The sequence below is a fragment of the Muntiacus reevesi genome, chromosome 19 (genome assembly GCF_963930625.1).
Source record: "Muntiacus reevesi chromosome 19, mMunRee1.1, whole genome shotgun sequence".
In the NCBI taxonomy this organism is placed as follows: Eukaryota; Metazoa; Chordata; class Mammalia; order Artiodactyla; family Cervidae; genus Muntiacus; species Muntiacus reevesi.
The window spans coordinates 21,735,210-21,748,266 of NC_089267.1; the positions used below are offsets into that span (position 1 = coordinate 21,735,210).

Genomic DNA, 13,057 nt, shown 5'->3' on the forward strand with positions numbered 1-13,057 from the left:
AAATTAAGTGAGCGCCTGTGTTACTTACCCTGAAATTCCAGGGAAATTTGGGTCGAAACAGGAATCTCAATGTGGTACAACTACTATTATGATGGAAATGTTACAGTGATCCATAGGTTTATTTCATATTATTTTTTACTTCAATTATGTTTATTCAAGATATATCCAAATAAACTGAGGAAATACGTGGTATCTGAAACATTTTGAAATGAGTGAGGTTATGAGAATACAGTTTTAGTTATTGAAGGGAAAATAATGGTGTAATAGCGATACTACCATGATAACAGGCAGAATTTAGGGCATGTTGGCTGTCAAGAGAAATGATTTTATCTTTTAGGAAATCAAATTCATAAATTTATTTTTCTAAATTTTCTTTAATTTTTCCACCTCTTTTCTAGAGACAATGTAAGCACTTTCTTTCAAGACAAATGAATATAATTATTTTTCCCCCAGCCAAGGAAAAAAGCCAGCTTTGGCAAAAGAGCTTCAGAAAAACAATAGGAGATGTAAATCTCTGTTTACATATGGTTGTATGTAAAAAAAAAAAAATTTTTTTTAAGAAAAAAAACCTTTAAATTTGCTTACTTAAGTGACTAATATACTTTTTCTTTTTTGAAGGCAATGGTGGGAATCTTACAAGTGAATGTATTTGGAGAAGAGAGCACTTTAATGCAGGATTTAAAACCTTTTCGAATTTTAATCAGTTTACTGGACAAACCTGAGCTAGGTAATATATGCTATCCTAAGGCATAAGATCACATGTGGTTGTTTTGTATTGCTGCATAATAAAAATAAGACAAAGTAATACTTAGAAAAATTTTCATATTTTGAGATGACCTATAAATATAGGTTCTCAATAATTCCTTGCTTAAAATTCATTCTGGAACAGAGGTCCCCAGCCTCCAGAATCTAATGCCTAATGATCTGAGGTGGAGCTGATGTAATCATAATAGAAATAAAGTATACAGTAAACTTAATGCACTCTAGTCATCCCCAAACCATCCCCCCTCCCCCCCAACCATCTGTGGAAAAATTGTCTTCCACAAAACTAGTCCCTGGTGCCAAAAAGATTGGCGACCACTGCTCTAGAACATTTAAGATACAGATATACATCCAACCTGGGCTGGTGATCTGAACCACTACAATATTGTAAAGTAATTAGCCTCCAACTAATAAAAATAAATGGGATAAAAAAAAGATACAAATATACATTCAACTGATGGGTTATCATATGTCCACCCTGTACTATGTAGATAGCAAAGTCACTTTAAAGATGCTATCTAAGCTCTTCAATCCTGGCTAAGTTACTGAAATCAAAACATTGATGATCTGTCATGATTATCTTATAGTTTCCAGAATTCAAGGACTTAAGCAAAAATATTTTAGTCATATCCCTCAACTTTCTTCCCCACATCCTGTTTTTTTTGTGTTTTCCCTTTCTTCATTGTGTATTTCTTATATATTTGATCTATTGGGAAGACAGTTATGTCAGCTGGTACAGAAATTAAGAAAAACCTGGGCAAAATAAAATGAAAGAATAATAAGATGTAATTTTATTAAATTATATATAGGTATTTTAGCAAATATGCATAAGTTCTCCTACCAACTCTTAAAATAAAAATGAAAAAATTTAAGTATAAAGATAACTTGAGTTGTACCAATGGCTTTGAGAGTTTATCTTAACTATTATGTGATAATAGATGAAGTTCAGAGAGTTTTTTAAGATTGATATCTCTTACAGCAATAAAGGTTAGCCTTGTGAATTTTTGTATTATTTAAATTAATAATAGTAATATAAGTTACATTAACTGAATACACATTATATTCTGGAAACTATGCTACCTATCTTACAAAATTTTTCCTAACCCTTAATATTGATCGTCCTATAAGTTTATTCTTATTATCCTCATTCTACATGAGGAAGTTAAAATTCAAAAGAGTTGAAATTGTCCAAGCTGAAAGAGCTTTTAACTGGCAAAACCAATTTTTCTGATTCTGTAATTTCTAAATAAACATTTGTTCAGGTATTTACTACTTTGTGTTAGCTTCTCAAGATGTGAAGTTTAGTTTCACTTCTGGAAAAAACATTATTTTTTCAAAATACTTGTTTTAAAGCATACTTTAATTGTGCCAGTTTATAGATAATCATAATTTGTAATGTTAATTCTTATCTTTAATATGTGTATTAATTTTAGGACCTGTAATACTAGAAGATGTCCTAATTGAAGTATTTAGAACATTATATTCTCAGTGCAGAGCAGAATTGGATCTTCAAATGGAACCACCCTTCAGCAAAGATCATGCTCAGTTAAGCAGGTAGATTACCAAAAAATTAAGCATGACACAAAAGTCCTCATTTACTAATACCTCTTTTTAAAAGGAGACATTGCTGTATGAAATTTGTGTTATGAATGAGTGAATTTAAGGTCTTACTATATTTTAGAAATATGAACTTTCATAATTAACTGCGCTGACCTCTCAGAGGGATATGACTGCTGTGTAGCCATCACCTTCCAGGGTTGGCTCTCAATCTCACCAGTTTAGAAAAGTAAATTTTAGCTGTTAATGTGAAGATATAGATTCCAGGGAATTCATTCACACCTATCAAACTGACAAAAGATTAGCTGCCACATATCAGTTAAAAATGAAAGCTGTACCTTGCTTGATAACCAGGACTGGTAGATTGCATGGAGGAATGCCTCTTGGTGCCTTGACATACTCAGGAGACCAAAGTATAGATCAGAAAAAGACTTGAACAGTCATTTCAGTTAAATGAATCAAAGGGCAATAGGTGTTCTTTACCAACTTTTTTCAACTGATAGTTATTTCCTCTTTCAGATTATTTATCTATATATATGTGTGTGTGTGTGCGCGCTAAGTCACTTTAGTCGTGTCTGACTCTTTGCAACTCTGCGGACTCTAGCCCATCAGGCTACTCTGTCCATGGGATTCTACAGGCAACAATACTGGAGTGGGTTGCCATGCCCTCCTTCATGGGGTCTTGCTGACCCAGGAATTGAACCCTCATCTCTTACACCTCCTGCTTTGGCCAGCAGGTTCTGTACCAGTAGCGCCACCTGGCATATATATGTGAGTGTGTGTGTGTATACATATATATATATATATTTAATGGCTGGGACAAGTCAGATAATGTTAACATATCCTATACTCTAAGTCAATGGTAGATACATGTTGACAGTCTTATTTTTTCATTTCTTTTCTACTTTAAGGAGTGTACTTTTTTTTCCCATTCTCACCTATCATTATGACAAAGGATTCAAGAGAGCAATTTCTTTTACATACTTTGCATTTGATTTGATTTATTTGGCCACACTGTGGCTTGTGGGATCTTAGTTCCCTGACCAGGAATTGAACTCAGGCCCTCAGCACTGAAAGTGCAGGGTCCTAACCACTGTACTGCCAGAAAACTCACACTTTGCATTTTAGTAGTGTCACCTTGGTGAGACTTTGGAGATAACCTGGGCTTTCCTAAAACATACTTTTATATATGAAAGCTTTTTAAGACAGTTTTTGTTTTCTGATAAGTAAAATCCATGGACAGAGGAGCCTGGTGGGCTACAGTCTATGGAGTGGAAAAGAGTCAGACACAACTGAGCTCCTGAGCACATAGAATATTTAATTAGCTTTGTGCAATAACATGCTTGTTGTATCGACAGTATCTCACTATATATAAAAACAATTGTTTTAATTGTTAAGGGTGAAAGGAAATGGTAGATTGGCGAGTATTTAATAGCCTCAGGGTTCCCACTTGAAATAGCAAAGTTATTTTTTCCTGATGGAATTTCAGTAAGAATGACTATTCACAGTATTAGTTCTTTTTGTTACTGAAACTCACAAAATAAACTTAATCTTTCTCAAATATATCCTGAATAGTGCAGGGAAGCAGACAAAATTCTTTCAGAATCAAGGCTGTCAAAATCAAATCACAGTTCAGTTTATATGTGCTAAGGAAAACAAAGGAATTTAATACCAAATTCACAATCAGGCTCTTAGGATAGTTCAGAAAGAACTTCCTGTTCTGCTGGAAACACAGCTTTTTCTCTTATGCAAAGCTGATTTCTGAGCTTAATCATACATTTAAGTTATGACAACCCAAATTTGGAAAAATAATTGCACATAAAGTGATAAAGTGGCAGTTGATAAAAATTACTTGTTGCAGTATTGTCATTTTCAAGTTTTCTAGGAACACATACTCCCCTAATAACTTTGCAGTCACATTAAATCTGAAAATGTAAATGTTAACATTTATCAGTTTTTGTATTTCTTTTTTCTTTTTTTAGTAAATTAAGGGAAAATAAGAAAACTGCAGAACTGATTAAAACTGCCAACCTTCTCTTTAATTCCTTTGAGCCTTATTATATGTGGGATTATGTTGCACGTTGGTTTGAAGAATGTTGTAGGTATGTTAAATTGTTTTATTCATTTTAATCTAATATCATCCATAGCCAGTTTCTTTGTTTTTTCTTGAGTTTAATGAAAAGAATATTCTTTTGTACAGTCTAGTACTACTACTAACAGTTATTATTTATTTAATGGCCATAATCTGTCTCTGCTGTGCCCTTGTAGAATATAGATCCATTGATCATATAATCTTAGCTTTGAAAAGTAGTTTAGAGATGAGTTATTGAGTCAACAGCATAGATGAAAGATTTTTCCCTTTCCAATCTTTAGTAATCTAGGTTTTCATTGTTGTAGAGGAAATAGCAAATTTGTGCTTGGTCAGCATACTCTCCCAAAATGCTTCTCATTTTGAATAACAAAAAATTCTTTGGTGGCTTTTGTGTTTTTAAAAACATAGAAGCAGCCTATATTGTCATCCACCCCTTAGGATTTACAGCTTAAAAAATGCTCTGAAAACCCAGTAATACTAGTAACTCTGAGTAGAATTTTTATCTGGATTCTAGACCAAATCCTCTCAGAACCAGACTGATTAAACTTCAAGCCTCAAGGGCATATAGTCAACAAGTAAGCATTTATGATCTTGAATTTAGAAGACTTTTAAAACTATAAAACATTAATCCCTTTAATGATTTAGAAAGTTGCTTGCTTACTCATTGAACTGCTACTACTAGACACATAGAGAGTCGCTGTCTTCAAAGAGCTCATAGCAAGAGCCGGTAAGACATGCACATGCTTACTCCTAGTATTAAAGGCTACAGGTACCTTAAGAGAGAGATTATGATGTGGAAGGAATGTAGAAAGGCAATGCCAAAGAATGCTCAAACTACTGCACAATTGCAGTCATTTCACACACTAGCAAAGTGATCATCAAAATTCTGCAAGCCACACTTCAACAGTACATGAACCATGAACTTCCAGATGTTCAAGCTGGAGTTAGAAAAGGCAGAGGAGCCAGAGATCAAATTGCCAACATCCTTTGGATCATCGAAAAAACAAGAGTTCCAGAGAAACATCTACTTGTGCTTTACTGACTACACCAAAGCCTTTGACTGTGTGGATCACAACAAACTGTGGAAAATTCTTAAAGAGTTGGGAATACCAGACCACCTGACCTGTCTCCTGAGAAATCTGTATGCAAATCAAGAAGCAACAGTTAGAACTGGACATGGAACAACAGACTGGTTCCAAATCAGGAAAGGAGTATGTCAAGGCTATATATTGTAACCCTGCTTATTTAACTTATATGCAGAGTACATCATGTGAAATGCTGGACTGGATGAAGCACAAGCTGGAATCAAGATTGTCGGGAAAATATCAATAACCTCAGATATGCAGAGGACACCACCCTTATGGCAGAAAGTGAAGAAGAACTAAAGAGCCTCTTGATGAAAGTGAAAGAGGAGAGTGACAAAGTTGGCTTAAAACTCAGCATTCAGAAAACTAAGATCATGGCATCTGGTCCCATCTGTTCATGGCAAATAGATGGGGAAACAATGGAAACAGTGAGAGACTTTATTTTGAGGGGCTCCAAAATCACTGCAGATGATGACTGTAGCCGTGAAATTAAAAGACACTTGCTCCTTGGAAGAAAAGCTATGACCAACCTGCTGCTGCTGCTGCTGCTGCTGCTAAGTCACTACAGTCATGTCTGACTCTGTGTGACCCCATAGACGGCAGCCCACCAGGCTCCCCCATCCCTTGGATTCTCTAGGCAAGAACACTGGAGTTGGTTGCCATTTCCTTCTCCAATGCATGAAAGTCAAAAGTGAAAGTGAAGTTGCTCAGTTGTTCCCAACTATTAGCGACCCCATGGACTGCAGCCCACCAGGCTCCTCTGCCCATGGGATTTTCCAGGCAAGAGTACTGGAGTGGGGTGCCATTGCCTTCTCCATGACCAACCTAGACAGCATATTAAAAAGCAGAGACATTACTTCATCAGCAAAGGTCCATCTAGTCAAAGCTATGGTTTTTCCAGTAGTCACGTGTGGATGTGAGAGTTGGACCATAAAGAAAGCTGAATGCTGAAGAATTGATGTTTTTGAACTGTGGTATTAGAGAAGACTATTGAGAGTCCCTTGGACTGCAAGGAGTTCTAGCCCGTCCTGTTTTTTCCTTGGGAGGACTGCTGTTGCAGCTGAAACTCCAATACTTTGGCCACCTGATGCGAAGGGCTGACTCATTTGAAAAGACCCTGATGCTGGGAAAGATTGAGGGCAGGAGAAGGGGATGACAGAGGATGAAATGGTTGGGTGGCATCACCGACTCAATGGACATGGGTTTGGGTGGACTCCAGGAGTTGGTGATGGACAGGGAGGCCTGGCGTGCTGTGGTTCATGGGGTCGCAAAGAGTTGGACACGACTGAGTGACTGAACGGAACTGAACTTTCTACATTCACACGCGTGCACACACACACACACACACACAGATGCTTGAATGCATGCATGCACACACCCTTCTTTATTTGACCTAGAGTACTCCCTGAAGAACATTAGCTGAACATGATTAACCTAGGCTCTTCCCTGAACAGCATTCACTGAGCCTTCATTGATGCTGCTGCTGAGCCTTCACTCGTGCTGTCTTGTAAAATACTCTTCTCCCTTGGCCATCTGGAAAGGTCCGATAAAGAGGGGTCCTAACCCCTCAAATCTGCATCAGAATCTGCTTCTCATATACTGTCACATTGTCACATTATTTTTCTCTATGCTTATATTTCTTGCTGGCTAGGGACTGGATCATCCTCTTTGTGTCTTCAAGGTGTAGGGCAGTGTATGATCATTTAGGATTAATATGATGTAATGTGCATGTTTGTTGGAGGAATGATCTCTACTACTTGGATCAGAAGAGGCTTCCTGGAGGAGGTAACATTTGATCTCAAACTTTGAAGAATGGCTGCATTCTGGATGTGAAAGGATGAGGTTAGGGGAGAATGACAGTCCAGAAGGACAAGTTGGTGTGAACAAATGCTGGAAATCAAGCAACAAATAATGCATTTTAACTAAGAGAGGAAATATGTAGTGGGGGGAATGGGGAATAAGTCCCAAATAGAACCACCCAGAATACTCAGAAGTTGAGGATAGGGGTTACAGGGAGAGATTCAGCCTAGCAATCTTGCTTTGGGAATTTTCCATATAGAGATACAGTAGTGTCCTAGAAGAAAGGGAATATACTTCATCACAAGAACTTAATTATGTGCATCCCAGTGTTGATGTGACTCACATTAAAAAGGCAACAGTGTAGTCACATGTATTCAGATCACTTGATAGTATACTTGATAAAGTGAATTTTGTCCTTTTAGGAGGACACTGCATGCCAGACTTCAGACTGGGCCTGGAGATAGTAGTGAGTCATCTGAGTTACAGCTGACCAATTTCTGCTTACTGGTGGATTTTTTGTTGGATATAGTTTCTTTGGTAAGATCACCTTGGTAAAAAAATAATGGGGAAATGTAATAACACAGCTCAAATATTTCATGTTGAAGATAGACCTCATCTTCACATAAGTATTGTTTTTAAAATTAAATTGATTTTCCCTTTGGCCTAGCTTTTTAAATAAAATTTTTCAAAGGTTTTGTCCTCTGACCTATATAATCTATAATACATAGACAGTTCTTATATAATAAATGGAATTTATTTTGTAATTGCATGTTATTGAAATCTTACATGTTTAGTATATAGTAGTCTATTGCTGCCTTTGTATTCATTAATGATTCTATTAAATGAATACTGTTGGAAATCTTTTCCCCTTTTCTCTCCTCAATTCTTTGCTTTCTCCTTTTGAAGCCTACTAGAAGTATGAGGGTGCTATGTCAGGTATGACATTCAGCCTGTTTTGTTTTTAACTGATTCTGTTTACTTTTTTATGTTATAATTTCAGTATTATAAGAGATAAAACTGGGGTTCTTCTATAATACATGCTTTGAAGTACTTAAATTGAGAATTTTAGAATAGAAATTTTGTCATTAGTAATAAATGACCAGTGTTAATTAAGAGCATGATACATATAAAGTTATTTCCTTTTTCTATATATATAGATTAAAAACAAATAACATAACTGTGGGGTTATACACTGTATAAACTTTTGTCATTTCATATTTATTTTCAGGAGACTTACATTGAAATTCAGACAGAACACTTACCCCAGTTGCTGCTCCGAATGATATCCGCCCTGACAAGCCATCTCCAGACATTGCACTTGACTGAACTCACAGATTCGCTCAGGCTCTGCTCAAAGATTCTTAGCAAGGTTCAACCTCCTCTGTTATCTGCCAGCACTGGAGGTGTGTTGCAGTTTCCAAGTGGGCAGAGCAACTCAGTCAAGGAGTGGGAAGACAAAAAGGTAATGTTTCACTATTATTTTTTGTTCTAAACCAAATATATTTCTTCAAGGCAGAACAGTTTCTAACTAAAATCATTGCATGTAATCATTTAAATATTAGTGAATCTTTCCTTGTTCCCAGTGTTCTGGCAGTAGACTGTTCTGTAGGCTTTTTTGGCTCCAGTGCAATATAACTGTCTGTATTCACACTTTGCAAGAGAAATATATATAATTTATATATAAATTTATATATATATATTTATTTAGATAATTTATTTACAAACAACATCTATAATTTAAAATTTTCTGGTAACTGCATTAAAAAAATAGAAACAGGTAAAAATAATTTTAATTATATTTATCCCATTAGAGTAAATATATTGTCATTCCAACATATAATCAATATAAAATTGATGTAATATAAAAAATATTAGACATTTTACATTTTTTGGTACCATCTTCAAAATTCTACTGTGTATTTTATACTTATAGCACATTCAAATACTAAATTTTGATTAGAAGTATTTTCTCTGTACTTAAGTTCGTAAAATTTACATTTGAAAAATTAAATTCACTTACCCAGGTTGTTCTAAACATACTTGAAAGTTTTCTCGGAACTAAATTAAGTATTACTTCTAAAATTTTAATTAAAATTAATTGTATTAAAAATGTTAATTTCTCTGTCAGATCAGCACATTTCAACAGCTCAGTAGGCCACATGTGTCTAATGACTATCCTATTAAACAGCAGGCTTATAATCCAAACTTTATTGGTCCTTTTCATATGTGCACTAAATTTTTGACATGTTCTTCTAGAAATCCAGAATCTTTTTGCTCTCCTCAATCTTCCAGATTCTTAATGCTTACTTTATGATGTTGAATAGAATTGTAACATAGTTGACCCTTGAACAACACAGGTTTGAACTGAGTGGGTCCACGTATATGCAGATTTTTTTTTTCCACTAAATATATTGGAAAATTTTTTGAAAATTTGTGACAATTTGAAAAAACTCTCAGATAAATCATGTAGCCTAAAAATATCACAAAAATTAAGAAAAAGGTATGTTGTGAATGCATAAAATATACATAGATATACATATACAAAATGTGTTTTAATCAACTATTTATGTTATGGTAAGACTTCCAGTCAACTGTAAGCTTTTAGTAGTTAAGTTTTGGGGGTATCAAAAGTTACATGTGGGTTTTTGACTTTGTAGGACCTCGGTTCCTCTAACGCCCACATTGCTCAGGATCAACTATAATTTTAATGTTTGGCACTAGTAGCATATTTAAACAAGTATGGAAAAATCAATAATTTAAAAGCTTTCAAATTTATAGTATTGCAATTCTTTTCTGGTGAATATTAATGAAAACAGTAATGGAATCATGTAATTTCATTGAATATAGGCACAGAGGCACTATGTTAAAACAAAAATTTAAAAATTTTTAGCATATAAGCATTTAAGGATTCATTGAGTTAAATCCTCTGTTTGTGTCTTTGCCCTTACTTTTTTTGCAGTTGCTTTTTAATTTTGTCAGCCTGGCGAAATATTACCAGGATGATCTCATACAGCCTTTTCCATCAAGTCTTAACCCTAAAACTTTTCTCTTGTACCCCCTAAATATATTGCTTTTCACATATGAAATGAGCATTAGCACCAAACAATTTAAATATATCCCAGATTATCCCACATAAACTAAAACCAGTCTGTCTTATTTTCCTTCCTACATGCTTATTATTTATATGGTATACATATCAATTCCGTTGTTGGACAGTGCATTTTGTGTGCTATTTTTCCTTTATGCCTCTAGTATCTTCTTAGGAATAAAACTAAAATAAATGTTAACTGTTAACTTTTTTTTTTTTAATGAGATTTCTGAATGTTGGAGAGGGACTGTAGTGTTCTCTCAATAGCATGTTCACATATTATGTAGAAAACATCTGGAGGCCCTTTATTGGTGGTTAGAGGTAAGGTAAATAAGAACACCCATTCATGTTAAATGAAGAATAATTCAATATACTTTTCTAATACAGTAGTTGATTAACCTTAGATACACTTCCTGCCCACCCCACCTTTTGATTTTCTTGCCTGTTTCCAGAGTATCTATGTTGTTTTTCTGTTTTTCGGGGGTTTTTTACTGAAACTTGATGGTATTATCTTCACTGAGATGTCTAAAATTGATCATATTTGAAAGCTGAGAGTATTTTCTGTATCCCCTTTTTTTTTGGACACTGTAACTGATGGAATGATTCTTTTAAAAATTATAAATCCAATTTTGTCTCCATGTACTTAGTACATTTTTGTAAAATCAGTGCCCTGGATCTCTATACCCAGATGTCCAAACATGTCATTCCTTTCTATTTTCATAAAGTTACTTTATTGTAAAGCTACCTGAACCATAGTTATGTAATACAGACCATACAACTAAATATTGTAAATGTATGCAAGTGTAACTGAATTTATAGTATGAATTCTATCCAAAATCACTGCAGATGGTGATTGCAGCCATGAGATTAAAAGATGTTTACTCCTTGGAAGGAAAGTTATGACCAACCTAGACAGCATATTAAAAAGCAGAGACATTACTTTGCCAACAAAGGTCCATCTAGTCAAGACTATGGTTTTTCCAGTGGTCATGTATGGATGTGAGAGTTGGACTGTGAAGAAAGCTGAGCACTGAAAAATTGATGCTTTTGAACTGTGGTGTTGGAGAAGACTCTTGAGAGTCCCTTGAACTGCAAGGAGATCCAACCAGTCCATCCTAAAGGAGATCAGTCCTGGGTGTTCATTGGAAGGACTGATGCTGAAGCTGAAACTCCAGTACTTTGGCCTCCTGCGAAGAGTTGACTCATTGGAAAAGACCCTGATGCTGGGAGGAATTAGGGGCAGGAGGAGAAGGGGACGACAGAGGATGAGATGGCTGGATGGTGTCGCCGACTCAATGGGCATGAGTTTGAGTCAACTCCGGGAGTTGGTGATGGACAGGGATGCCTGGCGTGCTGTGATTCATGGGATCGCAAAGAGTCGGACACGACTGAGCGACTGAACTGAACTGAACTTAATGTCATCCATTGTTCTATAGTCTTCATATGAAAAAGATTAATACAGAAGTAATAATAAGCTAATGACAGTTTTACCATTTAAACAAGATTTGTGTTTTTTTAATGTATTAATACAAGATTTTTCAAAGGAGAGAAATGGACAGGTTCAGTTCAAATGGCTACCTCTAATCTTTGGCATTATAATGCGACAGTTCTTATGCTGTTATAGAGACAGTGATCTGCTACCATGAAGGGAGTGTGAACTTGGAATCATCTAATCTGAGCTCTTCTGCTAAATACTAAGCTTATTTTCTGTGATGTTGGGCAAGATTTGTATTGAACTTCCCTGAGCCTCAGATTTCTTTCTTCCTTTTTTTTTTTTTTTGCCTTTGAAGTACAGAAAATAACCTCTCTCCATTCAGCACCCACTCTGTGTACCCAGTGGTGGACTAGGCACACCTTGGTGAACTCTGCCCTTCCCAACACTTTCTTTCTACTTGGGAGACACACATTAAACAAACAATTACACATTTAATTATAGCTGTGATAAATGTATGAAGGAAAGTATAGAGTGGTCGGAAGGTGGGAATTGGGGTGATCTGACCTAGATCAGGGGCCAGGGAAGGCTTTCTTGAGGAAGGGTTGTCTGAGTGAAGCTCTAGAGGAGTCAGCGCAGGTGAGGTGGGAGGCAGAGAGCACTTGACAGAGCAGGGAGCACTTGCACAGACTCTCAGGCAGAAAGAAGCGCCCCGCAGAAGGTGAGGGGCCAGGCCTTCCAGAGCTGTCACTGTCCTCAGGCTTTTATTCTTTATCTGAGGAGCAATGGAAAGACACTGAAGGGAAAAAGGCAAGTGACATAGTCAGATTTGTGTATTAGAAAAGTTACTCTGACTGCAGCGTGGGGTATGGATCTGAGAAACAGAAATGGATGTGGGGAGATTGCAGTCGTGAAGGTGAGAGGTGATGATAACATGTACTAACACCATGGGGGAGTGAAGGCGGAAATGGATGGATCAGCCATGTATTGAAGAGGAAAAGTCCATAAGCGGTAGTAATGGATTGGTAGGGTGACGAGTGATTGCTAACATTTATTGAGTGTTTAATAAGTGGCAAGTACTGTGTACATAGGGGCTTCCCTGGTGGCTCAGATGGTAAAGAACCTGCCTGCAATGTGGGAGACCTGGCTTCGATCCCTGGGTCGATAAAATTCCCTGGAGAAGGGAATGGCTACCCACTCCCCAGCATCCTTGCCTGGAGAATTCCATGGACAGAGGAGCC

General features: G+C 36.2%; 1 protein-coding gene across 11 annotated transcripts in view; it reads left to right on the forward strand.

Annotated features, from left to right (window-relative positions):
- Nucleotides 1-13,057, forward strand: part of DOP1A (DOP1 leucine zipper like protein A) — a 132,715-nt gene that overhangs the window by 70,401 nt on the left and 49,257 nt on the right. For all 11 annotated transcript variants that reach the window (XM_065911713.1, XM_065911712.1, XM_065911714.1 and 8 more), the window contains exons 9-13: nt 619-727; nt 2,196-2,316; nt 4,302-4,421; nt 7,719-7,833; nt 8,525-8,758. In XM_065911713.1, coding sequence (XP_065767785.1) covers nt 619-727; nt 2,196-2,316; nt 4,302-4,421; nt 7,719-7,833; nt 8,525-8,758 — 699 coding nt within the window. The remainder of the gene's footprint in view (nt 1-618; nt 728-2,195; nt 2,317-4,301; nt 4,422-7,718; nt 7,834-8,524; nt 8,759-13,057) is intronic.